Source organism: Diabrotica undecimpunctata, chromosome 8 (genome assembly GCF_040954645.1).
Source record: "Diabrotica undecimpunctata isolate CICGRU chromosome 8, icDiaUnde3, whole genome shotgun sequence".
In the NCBI taxonomy this organism is placed as follows: domain Eukaryota; kingdom Metazoa; phylum Arthropoda; class Insecta; order Coleoptera; family Chrysomelidae; genus Diabrotica; species Diabrotica undecimpunctata.
In genome coordinates, this window is record NC_092810.1 from 138341880 (window position 1) to 138360141 (window position 18262).

Genomic DNA, 18262 nt, shown 5'->3' on the forward strand with positions numbered 1-18262 from the left:
ATGATGTTTAGAAACACTCTTTGAGTATTAGCTTTTCTTAAGACCTCTTCATTTATAATATGGTCAATCCATGGAAATGTAGCATTTTAGGAAGCGAATACGGGGACCCAAAAGAGTTTCGCGCTGACCAAGGCAGTTATTGAACCTGGTTAAACTATTTCTAAAACCGTTCAACAGAAGAAAGAAATACCGAGATCCATGGAAGAAAGAAGAGAAATCAGAAATAAAGATAAAAATGAATACAAGAGGATATACGCAATATTCAAGCAGAAGATAACACATGCGAAAACACAATTTCATAGTAAAGAATGCAAAGATTTTAATGTTGAGACCATATTCCTCTCCCACTGTATTCATATTATTTACTATCTCTTGTAATTCTTCTATGTTGTCTGCTATGATAGCTGCATCATCAGCTCATCGCAAATTATTTATAGGAATTCCATGTATTTTAATACCTTTTTCATTCTGCTGTGCAAGTTGAGTAGGCACTTACTTATTTTTACTTTTTCTGTATATACACCGTTGGAGATCCTTAATTCTGCCGTTTGATTCCAGTACAGCTGTTGAATCAATATCTTTTCCATCAATACCAATCTCCCATAATGCCTGTATTAACACATAATGTTTTAGCTTGTCTCAAAAGCTTCTTGGCAATCGATAAAGCAAATAAAGACATCCCTCTTCTGCAAAAAAAATAACTGCATGTAAAATGGTACCTCTTATGTTCTTGAACTGTTTTTGAAACCAAACTAAGTGTCTCCTGTTCTCTTTTAACGTTTGTTATAAGCCCGCTTAATATGATAAACATATATTTAGTCTTTTTACTATTAAAATGAAAACCAAATCTCCCACATTCCTCTGCTAATCTTGTAATAAGTATCAACCATAACAATAACAATCATTACCAAACCAGAGTCGGTTTCCAAAACGATTTCTGGATTGGAAATCAAAACGTCAGATCGAATGTAAAATGTAACATATAAAATAATATCTAACTTAATCCAGGCTTTATAAATCTACTAAAAATCGAATAAACAGTTACAAAGGGACAATTTCCCCTTCTTCCAAACTTTTCCCCTTCGCTTTGAAACTCATCTTGAACCAGTCGATACCGCCCATTAGCCCCAAAAGCTCTTTAGGATAGTGCGCAGTCTCCGATGTATGGTGTGATGGATCCTTAAGGTTACTGGGAGACTTAAGGTTTCGTCACAGCTCTTCAGGAGGCTTCGTAGGTTGACTGAGAGTATAGCCTTGTTTTGTAAGAGGACTGTGTACGATGTTGGAAATATTTTGGGCAGAAAAGTAACCTCCAGTTTTTGGTTTCACGTGGCGGTTATTGCTTTCCATATGAACAATTTTCATAAATTCGATTTGAGCAGCCAATTTTTGAATTTCCTCCTGAAACAAAATATACGTTAGAATTTGTTGTTTAATATTAACTTGGTAATAAATTAAAACATCCTTTCAGACATATGTAGTATTAAATTATTAATATTATTAATAAAAAAACAAAATTTCAATTATTTTTGGAAAAGAAAGAACTAAATTCTCACCAGGAAAAACTAACAGTAGTAGAGAGAAATGAGGTTAAAAATACCCGGTCAGATATCTGATAAGATTTTTGAGTTTTATGGACCTCAATTACTAAAACTATATTTCCTGCAGTAGGTTTTAACGATCAAAGGAAAATTTATAAATTTTAATTCACGTAGTTTAAATTCAATTTGATTCTGAAAGCAGTAACTTTTATACGACGTTGTATAAGGTTTAATTCTGCACTTTTGAACATTAGCTTATCAGAAACATTTGAATTTCGAACAAAGAGATGTATCGTGAGTGTTTATTTGTACGTTTTAATTGCTCTCCTTTAAAGAGTTTTCTCTATAAGAATTGCTTTTAACAGCTAAGTACAATCTGTGTCTGTTTACAAATTACCAAATGCTCAGGCATAACCCTATACATTCGCTAGATAAAATTGATCATGATATTTGTTTTACCAGTAAAAATCATACATGCGTGAGAATTGAGATCATTCTTGAATGAGATTTTTAAAGAATCAGGTCGAATTCAATGGCGTACCGCTGCCTTTATCAACTTATTAGCCGGCAAAAGGGCTTTTGTTTATTGTTTGAGCATTTACTAGTGATCAAAAAGTATCTTAGGATAGTAGTGTTAGTGACAGTATGATTATGGTTGCACTCAACGAAATACTTTGCAGAGTACAGTTTAAAAGACCATTAATATTGTTGGTATATAAAATCGGGCAAACTGGCAAACAGAGTATGCCAGTGGGATGTAAGTGAACCTAACATTCGGACAAGTGAGAATCATGAGTGATTCGTCTTAGTCAAGTTACAAAAGTAATAAGAAAATAGCAAGATCTTACGTAAAAAGTTACTATTATTAAAACAATCACGCATTGTTTTTGAATATTTTAGTCCTTTTTGCTGCTACTTTAGACATTCTGTTAATTTCGTACTCTTTCTGATAACAACCAACACATCGTTTTCTCTTTCTTTGATTATCGTTTGTTTTTTCAATAGTTTCTTTCAGTCATGCTTGTTTTTGTTAATATTTTTCTCCTTGTCTGTAATAGCGCCAAGCAAGCCCATCACAAGTATCTCTCTAAAATCAGCTATTTGAATTTTGTTATTACTTGATATTTGGTCTAAGATTAGGGCATTGATTGACGTTCCAAACAGATACTCAAATGCAACCTTATGGTACCATCGCAAACATACACGAAGGACAGTAAAATAGGAAGCCATTTGATGTGACAAATCAATATCCATTTTAAACTTGTTATAAAACACTTGTTTTTTGTTTGTATCTAAGATATTTAGTTTGTGTCTCCAGGCCACCCCTTTCCCCTTTATAGCACTGATGCGCGATAGCTGCTCACTATCAGTCAAGTGGTTTTCGTGTGGACGTCCTGGGTACAAGAACTCCTACACGATATCCAAACTTGACCAATGCAGGCTAGCGTGGAGCACTCTTTTCCTGCTTTCTCTAGTGACGTATCATCGAACTGAAATTGTTTTTTTTTGGATGGCTGCCGCCTTTTTGTTAGCATTTTTAAATTTTTTTGGTTGCCGAAGTCTTTATTTATTTAATTATTTATTTTTTTTATTATTTATTTTTTTGTCCTGAAAATAAACAGCAATTACTAAAATTTATGAGTAGTGTTACTGGACTTCTTGGAACATCTGCAGTGTATATTGTATACACTAGGGGTGACAGGTCTCCTTCCTGTGAGACTCCAGCCACCGGAGCTTCGTGTTCGGATAGTACTTGTCCTATTCGTACCCTGAACCTTCGGTTGCTTAAGTACGAAGAGATGGTCTCGTCATGGCCACACTGTATCCCTAGCCTCTCATTTTGTATATTAGGCCTTTATGCCAGAAGGCTTTGCTTACACCCAGGAACGCCGCTTCTGTATACTGTTTGTCCTTAAATCCAGCTGTTATGGATTATAGGAGTATATGTATTCTGTCAGTCTAAGTACATGTAATTCGCTGGAGTGTTAAATCCGAACTGAGCTTCTGGGATTAGTCCTATTTCGTATGTTTCAGCTTGTAGTCTGCTTAGTATTACTCTTTCTACGATCTTGATGACTGCTGGCAGTAAGCTTATCGGCCTGTAGTTTTGCGGAAACATGGTATTCTTTCCTGGCTTCAGAATCATGATAACGTGAGATTCCTTCCATCGATTTGGAAGGAGCCTGTATCTAAGGATTGCGTTCGTTATGCTTGGTACCAGACATAAGTCTATGCAAAGTTATGTCGGTATAACAGTGACTGAAGCTGGTGTATCACTGGTGATTCATATGGGAGCCAACTTGTTAACATGGCGATTTATGAATGTTGATTTACTAATTTGTTGCATAGAAAATTAAAAAAACCTAAGAATTATTAATTTTTATTATATGTCAATAACTATTGCTAAAATGAACCTACAACATTGATATTGGGTGGAAAATTGGGTCTTGGGTAATGTTAAAAGTATCATCAAAATATAAATGACACTAATATAAGGATGGTAAATTGCTGAGAAGCATTTTGGGGGAGTTTTTAGTAAAGAAGGATGGAGAAGAAGAGGCAAGCACGAAATGTATGAGCAGTAAAAGGAGTCACATAAGAAATAGGTGTCTTGGATTGCAGAAGAAAAGTAGAATACAGAAGAAGATGGAGCAGTCTCATCAAAAAGTTTAGTAATGTGCGTAAATATTTTCTATGGTATAAATGTTTATATCTATGTTTTTATAATTCATCATTATTTTCTAAGTAATAATTAAACTTCTATAAAACAATTTAATAGAATATTATGAGTCATAAGGACGTCAATGGTAAATATAAAAATCCTACAAATTATACAGATAATCAATTTTCTCATAAAATACGAGTAATTCCCTAAGTACCTCATCTTTAAGAAAAACAAATTTATCTGATTGCGGCTACATTTAATCACAAGTTAGATCGCAATTCTTCATCCATGACAAACTGTGAAAATTGTTATGATATAGATATATAAAAACTACTTATAACTCGAGAATATTTATTAGTGGTAGAAACACTGACATTTGAGGCACATAATGGCTTTATCTAAAATTCATCTGGTAAGTCATATTTTATTATTTAACATACATACATATCTGCCAAAACATACGAAAATATTCGCATTTGTTTCAATACTGAATGAAGAAGATTCTTTTTTCATCCCATTTAAGCCCAATTTTAACCTTTCTTTTTTTATCTATTATGATTGATATAAATCTGATTCTTGCTATTGTTATACAATTTTTCATCAATTTTACTCTTTAAATCATTGTGGCCACGTTCCAACTTAAGAATAGATTTTTTAACCATGTCCTTGTCTTCTTCAGTTCTATTCATTGCAGCTTGATACTAATTGTCAACACAGATTCTTCTTACAAAATTATAATTTTTGCCAATCTTATTATTGTGACAGGATGACAAATTTTACATGAGTTGCATTGCATATATCTTATTTTGACTCAACCATCTGTTGCTATGAAAACCTGGTCCACTGTTGACGTCCAGGTCTAAATCTACCTAGAGAGTGTTCATTATAGATTGCATTCAAATTTGATATCACTCTTTTTTAATTGTCACATTACAACTAGTTGTCTTTTTTGTGTAGAGGGTACAGTCAACCGGCATTTTATTCTTCTAACATTTGTTCTTCTTCCCATAATCCTCGTATAGTCCTGTAAGTTTGATTGACTAGATGTTTACCTCTATATTTGCAGTATTAGCTCTTCAGAGAGAAGAATTATTTGTTGTTTTACATTGATCAATTTTCATGTGTGGTCCAGATAGTAAGTATATTCGGTGGAAGTGCCGAATAATATGTGTCGGATTTCCACTACAAACAGACAACCAACAAATATTTCCGATTTTACCTGTCAAAAGTAAATATTAAACCAATTAGCAATAATTTGACTAGCTCGTCTACACTTATTCGTTCGCAATCAACCATTTATAGATGTAGATGAGTAGCCTGAAAAATGGATATTGCACTATGAGAAGAATTTTCGTAGATTATCAAAGTCAGCATATAGCTTATAATTTGTATATAGGTATAGGTATAAGATTTAAAGCTATCATTCAATCATTCTTGCTTATCAAAATAAGATAAGCAGTGATAAGAGTGTTTAAACAGATTTTGTTTCTATGTTTGAATGAACTTTTGTGCTTCGTTTACTCATTTGTCCAATGTACTTTTCTGGACAATAACCAAAATTTAATTAGATAATAATGGTCGTTAAATTTTGAAAATGACATGCACGTTTAACGATATAATATCTTATATTATGCAGCCTTAAATTAATTTACTACTTATAGGGCACTAATAAATTTTTTCGAGATCATTTCCTGGTTTGGCAATTTTTTAGCCCATCAAATCTATGACTTTCCTTACTCTATTTTCTTCTCAACAAGAAAACGAGCGTTGTCCTTCTAGTGTCAATGAAATTTAGTCAGATTTTGCTAAATAATTATGTAAAATTTTGACAATAAGTGCGAATATCCCAGCATATTCGCACCTCTTTATAATTGCATATATCTTAGATCGCCTGCACGCTAATTTATACACAATCATGTTTACTTAACGAATCAATTTTATGAAAAATCTTTTACAGTAAGTTTTTGATTAAAATGTGATTTTTATAGAAATTACATTTTTGTTTATATTTGATGCATCCCATTACAACACACGCCAAAAATTGTTAATCAATTTTATTACACTTTTGGTCTATCTTAAACAAAATTAATTTCTAAGGAAGTTACAATATTATATACACTGCTCCAAGAACTTAATGCACCCTTATTAAATGTATTAATTAATTTATTAGTTAAGTTGAATTATTAATTTAAATATTATATTTCAATAAGTTTTTTTTTATAATTATGTTTATTTACCATCTACATCATTACAGAGTATTAAGTAAAGGAGAGACTTCCAATGATGTCTCACCTTATTCTATTTTGGTTTAGTTTTGAAGTACTTTTACTTCTATCTAGTCTTCTTGGTCTTCTTGTGGCTGGACCATTGTTGAATAATTCCCTTACTAGCTCATTTTCATGGTTAATGGTATGTTCATTTTGTGACTCCGTAGCTCGATGGATTTCTTCTCTGATGAAAGGAATCTTTAAGTCGTAGTGAAGTTTTTGATTACTTACGTACCATGGTGCATCCACTATCGATCGTAGTACTTTAGACTGGCATCTTTGGATGATATTCAGCAACGTTGGCTTTGCACAGACCCATAGGTGTAGTCCTTAGAACCAGATAGGTTTGAGTATGGCTTTGTATAGAAGAATTTTGTTTTGGGTGTTAAGTTTTGATTTACGTCCAAGGAGCCAATACATTTGCCGGAATTTTAAGTCGAGCTGCTTTCTTTTGGTCTGGATATGTTTCCTCCAAGTGAGACGTTAGTCAAGATGGAGGCTAATGTATCTAGCGTCTGTTATGGTTAGTATTCTTACATTTTCCATTCTTACAAATGTGCATATGTTGTGACGGTTGGTAAATATTATATGAGTTGATTTTGTTTTATTTACTTTTATTTTCCATTTCGTATACCAATCACTGAGTTTGTTCAGATGATGTTGCAGGTTTTGTGAGGCTTGTATGGGATCTTCATTTACAGCTAGTATTGCTACGTCGTTAACAAAGGAAGCGATTGTAGTATTATTAGTTTCTGGTATATCGGCTGTGTAGAGTGAGAAAAGCAGCGACCCTAGAACACAACCCTGCGGGACTACGGAGTTGATAGGACAGAGGTTGGATTGTTGGTCTTTGAATTTTACAGAGAAATATCTATTTGATATGTAGGATTTAAGTAGGAGAAAATAGTTACTGGATAATGCTATTTTTAATTTATAAAGCAGACCTCTGTACTAGACTTTGTCAAACGCTTGTGAGATGTCTAGAAATACAGCGTTGCAGTATTTCTTTTCTTTAATACTTTTTGATATGTCATTTATTATTCGATGGACTTGTTGGGTAGTGGAGTGATTTTCCCGAAAACAAACTAATGTTTTGGAAATAACGTTAAGGTGGGTACACATATGCGAGCCGAACGGTATACGTACAGTACGCGTACAGATCCTTGAAAAATATTCTACATCGTACTAATCGCATACTTATCTCGATCCATGGAAAGCGACAAACCAACAACGAATAAACATGTGCGAAATGATTCATTTTATTTATAATTTGGGTACTGATTTATGTTCCTGTTTTTGCTTGTTTAACAAAAATAAAATTATGTACAGTAATCATCGACGTATAAATAAAGATTTTATCTTTATTTATACGTCCATGACAATAATCAGTTTACTGTTTTCTCACGTCTCTCTAGGAAGGAACACGTCATTCACACAATGTCGATTTGATGACACAATAAAAATGTTCGCTGCGTCTAGTAAGCGCCGTCCAAACTGAAAGCCGAGCTTCCTTTGAAGTCGTGAAATAAACCGCAACAATTTGGTTCGCGACGAGTCACGATGAAACAGTACGCAAGCGGTTTTTTCTGCCGTACACATTAACGAATATAGCGTTCACAAACGGTTTGCGAACAGTTCTGCTCGCAAATGTGTACCCGCCTTTAGGAATTCATGATCTGCGTATATCCTTTGTAGCCGCAATTTTTCAAAAACTTTTCTTACGGTTGGGAGTAGGCTGATGGGTTAATAATATGTTACTTCATTGGGCTCCTTTCCTGGCTTGAGGATCACAATGACTTCAGTAAATTTCCATATTTTTGGAAAGTATGATAAGCTTAGTATGCGGTTAAATATAACTGTTAGCAAAGTAATGGTCTTTCAAGGAAGTTGTTTTAGTACTTGTGCCGAGATTAAATGATAACCTGGGACCTTTCGTGAGTTGAGTTTGTTTATTTCTTTCTTGATTTCTGTAGAAGTAAAACTTTTAATTGGGAGGGATATTTGACATGCTGCGCTAATTAGTGTTTAAATAAATGTTATTAAAGTATTTTCAAATAAATATTTTTTTACACAATTTATTGCTAAAATTCAGCACATATGTTTAAAATAAAAAAAATTAGGTATTTCCACCTCCGATTCTAATCACGCCCTAACATCTGTGATTCATGCAGAACATAAAATTGTAAACGCTTTTTTGGTCTAAATTATTCCAAAGTTGAACCAGAAGTCGCTCCAAGTCTTCCAAGTAGTTGGGAGCGGTTTGATTAAGATGGTAATTGCCTCCAAAGCATATCCCAGACATGTTCTATAGGATTAAGTTCAGGACTACGTGCTGGTTACCCTATTGTTTCAATGCCAAGAATTGGTCTCACTAATTGGTTTGCATGAGGCCTAGCATTATCTTGCATTAACAAAAATTTACATCAATACAAGGAGCAAAAGGGTTTAGCATTATCGTACGTTAACAAAAATTTTTGGCCAATAAAAGGGGCAAAAGACATTACATGATCCTAAAAATATCTGATGAAATGATTTCCTTTATTTAATACCCAAAAATCTGTGTGTACTGTTAATGAAATGCTTCCGTATGTCATGAGAGAGCTTCCACCTAATTAAATGGTATTCTTTCTACTAACTTGTGCATGTGCATATCGTTATTTTGCCCTTCTAAACACGCGAATTCGTTTATTTGTATGCACATAAAAGCCTGACTCTGAATATTGTTCTGAAGCTATTTTCTTGTGGCATTTTAAATTAATTTATATTTAAATGGGAATAAGCCACAATTAAAGGTTAAAATACGTTTATTGACGTTTCAATTTCCACTTCGGAAATCGTTCTCAAAATACAAACATTAGTAAATTAAACAAATTTTGTTTTTTGTTACTTAGTGAAAAAATTCTTCTAATAATTTAATTTTATCTGACTCATCTATATTGACAATTCAGACATACCTTATACATTTTAAAGTAGAAGACTTTAAAATGATATTGCCAATATTGTTGAGTTGCGTTCCTGAGACGACTTTACTTATAAGATAGTTCATTCGATTACATGAAATCAACTTTAACTTGAGAATATCCGTCAGAAAAGATCATAAGATGTAATTCGTCTTTAAAAAGACAAATACATGCCATGATGACAGTAAAATTCTCCTGTTAGTGATTCCATAGTAAATTATGAGGGAAAAAACCAGGAAAAAAAACCTCATAATACTATGCCGACATGGTAAGTATTTGATCGTGCATTTAGTTTACCTTCAATAAACACCAAATTCCGATTTTATATGTTTGTTATTTAAAAAACATAAATGATGTATTCTCTATATGTTACTGACTTACCAATACTGGTATTTTCCTTTTAATAACTTCCTCTTTCAATATGGGTAACCAGATCCTACTACATTCTGCCGAGGAATTCGCGACACAATTGGTCTCATTTAGCATAATTAGAGCCGCTTCTTTGATTTTTCTCTTTTTACCATCCGTTTCTTTTAGGACTATATTTGAATCATTCCATTGAACCCTATGTTCATTATCCCATGCGTGTTTACAGATTTGAGATCTATCAAATTCTCTATTTTTAATATAGGATTGATGTTCACTTATTCTAACATTTAATGGTCTTGATGTTTCACCTAAATAAAACTGATCGCATTCACAAGGTATTTTATAAATGCAATTCTTTGCCCTTTCTTGTTCATTGTTAGGTTTGGTTTTGGACAAGATAGATCTCAACGTGTTTGTTGTTTTGAATGTTGTTGAAATGTTGAATTTATTTCCTATCCTTTTAAGCTTTTCCGATAAAAAAATATTTAAAGTCTTCTACTTTAAAATGTATAAGGTATGTCTGAATTGTCAATATAGATGAGTCAGATAAAATTAAATTATTAAAAGAATTTTTTCACTAAGTAACAAAAAACAAAATTTGTTTAATTTACTAATGTTTGTATTTTGAGAACGATTTCCGAAGTGGAAATTGAAACGTCAATAAACGTATTTTAACCTTTAATTGTGGCTTATTCCCATTTAAATATAAATTAGCTGACTCTGAAAACAGAACTTTTCCACAATCGGCTTCTTCCCAAGACATATGCTCCCTACCAAAATTTAACTGTGCTCTACGATGATCTCTGGTTATCGCTGGAACTCGACGAGCAGTGTAATGATGCAAATTTTCTGCTAGAAGACGTTGCCAAACTGTTTCCAGACTTATTTGGATGACACTTGTGTTAACAAGCTCACATTGCAACTGCCGGGCTATTACAAACCGACTTAACAAATGGTCTTGAGAGGGAATGATGACTCAGTTTCTGTCTTGTCTAGTTTTTCTGGTATTCTCACCAGTTACTCTTATCTTTGAACTATTCTCGATACTGATGTATGAGACAGACCGAATCTTTTACCTATTCGGCGATAACTCCAAATTTCTTCGTGTAATACAACGTCTTGAGCACATTCCTCATATGTTATATTTCTGGATACTCGTTGCGTTGGAACAGTTTAAACAAAAATATTATAAAACACGTAAAAATCAAACTTTAAACTGACTTAAAATTTAATTTTTCGCTAATGGAATCGAAAAAATTTTTACTGATAAAGATAAAAATTTAACAGCCAAAAATTGTCAGCGCCGTTTAAAACGTCTTTTAATGTTAAAAGAAAAATTATATAGAAGAGTTTCAAAATATAGTAAAATACTGTATAGTTTATTTAAATTGCCGATAATTTTCTAAACATATTAATTGGTGTAATTTCTTGGAGTAGTATATTAAAATTGTTCATTATAATCAACTATTTTTCCTAACTATCTATACTCTCTATTCTAACTATCTATAACAAGCATTTTTTATTTTATTTTAGATTGTAGTCATTCTATGCCTTTTAAGTCTTTTACCAACAAGTCTTTGTTCACCCACATTTACAAAGAAAGGTGGAAAGGGTGGTGGAGGAGGAGGAGGCGGTGTTTGCTGTCAACCGGTTTATGTTCAACCACGTCCAGTTTATGTTCAACCAAGACCAGTTTATGTTCAACCCCGACCAGTTTATGTTCAACCAAGACCAGTTCATCCAGTTCAACCTGTTCGAACAAATCCGTGCAATACATGTGGAGGATATAACACCGGCGGTGGTGGAGGAGGAGGCGGTGGTGGTGGAGGTGGAGGAGGAGGAGGGGGTTTTGGTTTCGGAGGCGGCGGGGGATATGGCAGTGGTAAAAAGTAAATATTTTCTGTAAACTACGTTGTTTATTAAATGCTCAAAAAAATAAATATTTGTTTTTCCTTTTAATTTACGTCATGTAAGAAAATCATATGCTAACAATAGAAGATTTATTTTTGTTTAAGTTTTATCTCCACGATGAAGGTTGGAGATGAAAATCTTATTTAGTTTGTTAGCAAGTTCCTTTTTGTCTTTAATTCTGTTGCCTCTAGCTTGAAATTCCGCTATGTTTGCGGTATCCTTAAAAATCCTTTCAATATTTGTTCAAGGTAATAGAGATTTTTATTTTTAAGGGGACTGGTAATATTTCCATCTTTCAGTTTTTTATATTTCTAGTTGTACCAATCTATAATAAAAAACGGTGCATTGATTAACCCACTATACTCGATTTGGAAATGCATGATAGCAGAATTCTTATGGAATAAGGACTATTGTAAGCAGAAACATTTTAAATATCTACAGTTTCTTGTCTCAATTCTGTACAAGCATTTATAGAAATAATATGATCATCCCGACAACCTTTGAATATAATACAACATAAAATGCAAATGAACTAGTCTTAAGAATTTTCGTCGGAATTGTATGCCTTAGTGGCAAAGAACATGGAATCATGAATTTATTATACCATAGAGAAATAGATTCTCACAAATATCCTCTCATAAAAAAAAATCTTAAATTATAATTTATTACTCTTGCCCAGATTAAGTCATACGACTCACAATTCCTCCAGGAATTATCCCAGATACCTACCGTATCAAAAGGATTGAGCTTTGATGTTGAGTCAGCAAAATAGTTATTCAAATTGTTTATAAAAAATTGCAATATTGTTGCATAAAATTCTTTTAATATAATAACAACCCTCTTGGTTATGGTACCCTTATAATCATTTATATTATTACAAAAAAAGTTGTTTGGTATAAAGAATTTGAATACCTTGTAAACTAATCGATGAATAACTCTAAGGATATTTTTAGAACTACAAGATCCAACTTTCCACGCAATATCAATTGTAGTTTCATTGAACAATAGTTATTAAAATTTATAAAAATTAAGAATTAATTAGTTTTTTATAGTTTTCTATACAAAAAATTAGTAAATCAACATTAATAAATCGCCATGTTAAAGCTTTAAACGTGTTTTATTAGATAGTTACCTGAAATTTCGTAAAAGTAAAACACATTTTACTTTATGGTGGTAGACGAAGGTACTTAAAAGGGTCCATCTTGGTCCCAAACCAATTGTTAACACATTGTTGACAAACTTAAATTGTATTTCTTGTTACAATTAGATTATATTTATTTTGAGACACAATTTTGAAAATATATTTCTCCACCAAATATTAAATGTGTTAAAAACGTTTATACTGATGCTGATGAAATTGATAAACGTAATTTCAATTGCAACGGTAATAAAAGTTCATTCCCATGTTAACAAAAATAAACAGAATAATAAAATTTTGAGGTTACGAATAATCATAGTCGTAGAACCAAAGAATATAAGCGTCTATATTCTTTGGTAGAACCGTAGAACTGTCAATGTTATGAAGTGTCGCCGTTCTGAATTACGGCGTTAAGAATTATCCATTAGAGAAAGATCGAAAATAAAAAATTTACAAAATTGTTGCCCATCTTTAATGCCAGACGCCACTCGAAGAAGAAGGTTTTGATATTTCTTATGATCGTTGGGTGATACGAGTGATACGACTGATAGTCAGAAGAACGTGAAAGCAGACAGGTTATTTTGTTATTAGGAGTCAGATGGTTTTCTTTTGGGTTAATTGTGGAAGATTTTATTGTAGGACTTCTCCTTAACGGTTAGGTAGTCAGTTCAATAAAAATACTTGAGTTTAAGATATATGATAAATAGAAAGGTTTCTTTAGGATTTTTTATTTTTTATTTTGCAAATTGGTTGGTGGTCGCTGTGAATGTTTCTTCAACTAGGACAGGTATCGGTGTGCAGTCAGCTTGAAAAACCACAGAAAATCAATCTCCCTCTGTCCTTTGTGCTATTAATTGAAATTCTCTAAGAAATGTTTGGGCTCCTTGAAAGTTATCGACGAAGGTCGGCGAAGATAAATGAGTTAAGAGTTTCGAATACTGAAATATAGACGTTCTCTAGAGAGGAATGCTATTTGAGGATGCTTAGAGTTCAGAGCCCCGAATTGTCTTTAGAACGGGATTCTAAAGAAATCTAGAATGTATTTAATAATTGTGAATTTAAGTAAATATCTGGTAGGCTGTATTATTGTTGAATGTCGACGTTGAAAGCACGTGGCCAAAATTTTGTAGGCTACTTCATGCCAGGATCGTATGAGTCGTTTCTTTTACTAGGGAGGACGTATATATATATATATATATATATATATATATATATATATATATATATATATATATATATATATATATATATATATATATGATGTTGGGCTAGGGCTGAAGTAGTATCGGAATGTTTGACAGATATAGAATGTTCGTAAATACGGTTATGGATTCGTCGGTTTGTCTGCCCGATGTATGTACGTGGGCAACTGGAACAGGGTATCTCGTAGACACCATGGTCTTCATTAGGGATTTGGTCTTTTACGGATCTGACGAGATTGGACAACTTGGAGTGAGTAGTGAAGATGGTTTGGTGACTGGAATTTTCATAAATATATATATATATATATATATATATATATATATATATATATATATAAAACTCAACAGGCTTCCGAGTTGAACCGCGTCGATTATCACTGCGTGCTTTTGACATCCTTTCTGATGTCTTCTTCAGGTCTTCCGAGGTCTCAGTCTCCCGAGTAGTGTCTGGGGACTGGTGTCGGAAACCTGTTTAGTGTATTATCGACATTTTCGCTCCAGGATCAGAGGGACGTTAAAAACAATAAATTATAGACCTAAGTGTATTCCTTTAAAATCACTCAGAGAAATAAGATGTGGAGTCGAAAAATCAAGGCACATTCAATAAGATGGGTAAAGTGCTCCGTAATCTCTCCGTCAATATCCATACCCGAATAAGGATTCTGAGATGCTATATACTCTCGACTTTGTTTTAGGGAACAGAAACGTGGGCTCTGACAGACGCCTTATGTAAATGAATAAATACTTTTGAGATGTGTTGCTATCGACTCATAGAGACTCATGAATATATCATCTATCTAATGAAACCATCTTACAAAGCATCGTAGAAGAACTAGAATACCTCCCAACTGTGTAACATAGAAAATTGGAATACTTTGGGTACATATACATAAGAAATGAGAAGTACCACATGCTGCAGCTTATTCTGCAGGAAAAATAGAATGCCGAAGCTCAGCAGACCGCAGAAGAACATCGTAGCTGAAGAACCTACGAACATGGACCGGAATGACGTCAACAGTGAGCTCGAATGGAAATGACCACGGCAAACTTTAAAAAATGCGAAGAATCTTATGTGGTTGGTTACTCGATCTCCAATTACGATAAAATTTTGTGAAGTGCTACATATATTCAACACTGATGTAAGGAGTTGAAGCTTGGACGCTAATAGTCGCCATTTTGAACAGACTTAAAGCATTAGAAAGCTGGGTAGATAGACGAATGTTACGAATACCTCGGACTTTCCACACCACCAACTTAGTAGTCTCCACCGAATGAGTACTCGTAGAGACTGTGAGGCTCATTGAAATAAAAAAAAGCGGAAAACTGCATATCTCGGACATGTAATGAGAAACAACAGTTACAATTTTCTACAGCTCTAATCGAGGAAAAGATTGAGGGCAAATTTGGACGAGGATAAGCTCCTGGCTTAAAATATGAGAGTGGACAGGCTTGGGCTCGAACGATTTGCTGAGACCCAAACAAAAGACCCAAAACAAAGAAGTATTGACTAAAATTGTTAAAAGAAAAAGAGTATAACAAATACGTAATTGATGCAGTCTGTTGTTTTTTTTTTAGATATAATCACATAGATACAATTTTTATGAAAAAAACTGTATCACTTAATAAGATAATTAATCGAACTAATTTGTGACTAACATGCAATATTATTAATTACGCCAAATAAAAATCAAAAAACGATACTAATATGTATAGAAAATATTTTTTTAATACCAAATAAACATTGTTAAACACGCCATTTACACATCGGACTTATAGTTAATAAGAATAAATCTAACGGCAATTGCTTTGAGCAAAAATAAGGAATTCCCCAAGCATCTCCTGTGACGGAAATGAAAATGTAGTAAGCGCCTTGTTATAATTTTGAGATAATAAGATAATCATAATCATAATGTAGATTTTCCATCCGTGACAATAAATTACATTCAATTAGATATATTGTATATAAACAATTCACAATTTTGAAATTATTACTTTGTGCATAAAGATATTTTTCTTAGAAATCAGATATGATCTTGATTAATATCAAACTGGTAAGTGTTATTAATTTACTTATATAGATTTTGCCCAACTACTTGCGCAATCTATGCGGTAATTGTTGAACGGACGAAGAAAGCCGTCTCCGCGTTACTTTAATTTTTTCTAGTCACTCCTTACCACAGAGTTCTATTAAATAACCTATAAGGTCCAACTCCTTATGATCTTTTTAAGACATAATTTAAACCGGCTAGAGACTGCTATTATTCGGCGGAAAAAAATAAGGGGACAAGAATTTAAAAATTATAATTGACTGCATGTAAAACAATTAAAAAAATATACCTATTACGCGGGTTTAATGTTTAATGTTAATTACACTTTTTAGTAAATAAATTTAAAAAAACGATTAAAAAAATATAGGTGTAATAACAAAACTTCTTCTTCTTCTTCTTCCTTCTTGTATGTAGGCTTTAAAGCCTGTTTCTTCTTCAATATTAGCCTCCTAAATTGTTTAAATTATCGCACCATCTTTTTCTTGGTCTGCCAATACTTCTTCGTTCATTTGGTGACTTATCTCGTGCTATTGGTACTATCCTATCCTCTGCCATTCTACTAATGTGTTCATTCCACTCCTGTTTCCGTTTTGTCACCCATCCATTTATGTCTTCTATATTGCATGCTCTTCTTATGTTTTCGCTTCTCTCCCTATCCAACAGACTATTCCCTGATATTCGTCGAAGTATTTTCATCTCTGTTGTTTCTAGTAGTCGTCTCGTTTTAGATGTGTCAGGTCTTGTTTGCGCCGTGTATGTTAAAATATGTCTAATTGTTTCTTTATAGATTCTTGTTTTTGTGTCTGGTCTCAGGTGTTTGTTTTTTCAGATTGTGTCATTAAGAGATCCCGCCGCTTTACTTGCTTTCAAGTTTTGTTGTCGTAATTCTTCTTCAACATCTCCGTAACTAGTTATTTCTATTTCCAGATATCTAAACCTTGCTTCTTGCTTTATTATTTTCCCATCAATTTCGATTTTACATCGTAGTGAGTATTTAGATGTCATACATTTGTTTTTTTCTGCTAATATCATATTGTTATTAACAAAACAATTACGTTTTTTACACAAAGTTCAAACATGACTGAATAAGATATATTTAGTTTTTTTCCCCAAGTTAATGGCACTGGCAAAGCCAAAAGGGCAGATATTTAATTAGTTCATGCCCTTCTAAAGTACCATTTACTTTTTCAATCTTCTCTTTTCCCATTGCATAGAGTATAAAAATCCACAAAAGAATATATACAAAATGTGAGGAACAACTAACAAGAACACAATTCGGATTTCGTGATGCTCTGGGAACACGGGAGGCCCTTTTTGCTGTACAGGTGCTATTTCAGAGATGCAGGGATGTGAATTGTGATATATACGTATGCTTTATAGATTACCAGAAGGCATTTGACAGAGTAAAACATGACAAATTAATGACTCTAATGCAAGAAATTGGAATTGACAACAAAGATCTTAGAATTATCAGAAACATTTACTACAATCAAACGGCCAAAATTAAAATAGAAGACCAGTTAACTGATAAAATTGCAATAGAACGTGGAGTACGACAGGGCTGTATTTTGTCTCCATTGTTGTTCAATATTTATTCTGAATGGGTATTTAAGGAAGCTTTAGACGGTTGTGCGAAAGGAATACTAATAAACGGTGAATGGTTGAATAACATTAGATATGCAGATGACACTATAGTTTTTGCCGATAATCTGAATGACAGATATTAACAAATCGCATAACAGAAGTCAGCAACAGATACGGACTAGCTCTTAACATAAAGAAAACCAAATTTATGACAATTAGTAAAAAACCAATACTAAACGCTCAACTTACAATCAACCAACAGAATATCGAAAGAGTCGAGCAATATACATATCTAGGCACCAATTTAAATAGCCAATGGGACCACTCAACAGAAATTAAACAGCGAATAATAAAAGCAAAAGTAGCATTCGTTAGAATGAGAACTATTTTCAACAGTCGAGACATATCATTAAAAACAAAATGCCGTCTATTGAACTGCTACATATTCACAGTTCTGCTCTACGGAATGGAAGCATGGACACTGACTGTTGCATCTATGAATCGGCTTGAAGCTTTCGAAATGTGGTGTTATAGGCGCATCTTACGTATATTCTGGGTTGACAGAGTTACTAATGTG

General features: G+C 33.1%; 2 protein-coding genes across 4 annotated transcripts in view; one reads left to right on the forward strand and one right to left on the reverse strand.

Annotated features, from left to right (window-relative positions):
* Nucleotides 1–432: 432 nt before the first annotated feature.
* Nucleotides 433–18262, reverse strand: part of LOC140448094 (probable G-protein coupled receptor CG31760) — a 412547-nt gene continuing 394717 nt past the window's right edge. For all 3 annotated transcript variants that reach the window (XM_072541150.1, XM_072541151.1, XM_072541149.1), the window contains one exon: nucleotides 433–1401. In XM_072541150.1, coding sequence (XP_072397251.1) covers nucleotides 1210–1401 — 192 coding nt within the window. In that variant the 3' untranslated portion in view covers nucleotides 433–1209. The remainder of the gene's footprint in view (nucleotides 1402–18262) is intronic.
* LOC140448245 (uncharacterized) lies at nucleotides 4442–11695 on the forward strand. Its single transcript, XM_072541350.1, has 2 exons — nucleotides 4442–4618; nucleotides 11336–11695. The coding sequence occupies exons 1-2, from the start codon at nucleotides 4595–4597 to the stop codon at nucleotides 11693–11695; spliced, it is 384 nt and encodes a 127-aa protein (XP_072397451.1). The 5' UTR covers nucleotides 4442–4594.

Excerpts from the sequence above, each read along its gene's own strand:
- LOC140448245 (XM_072541350.1), top strand. The coding sequence starts at position 4,595 with ATGGCTTTATCTAAAATTCATCTG. Across the intron at positions 4,619-11,335 it reads CTTTATCTAAAATTCATCTG|ATTGTAGTCATTCTATGCCT; the intron begins GTAAGTCATATT and ends ATTTTATTTTAG.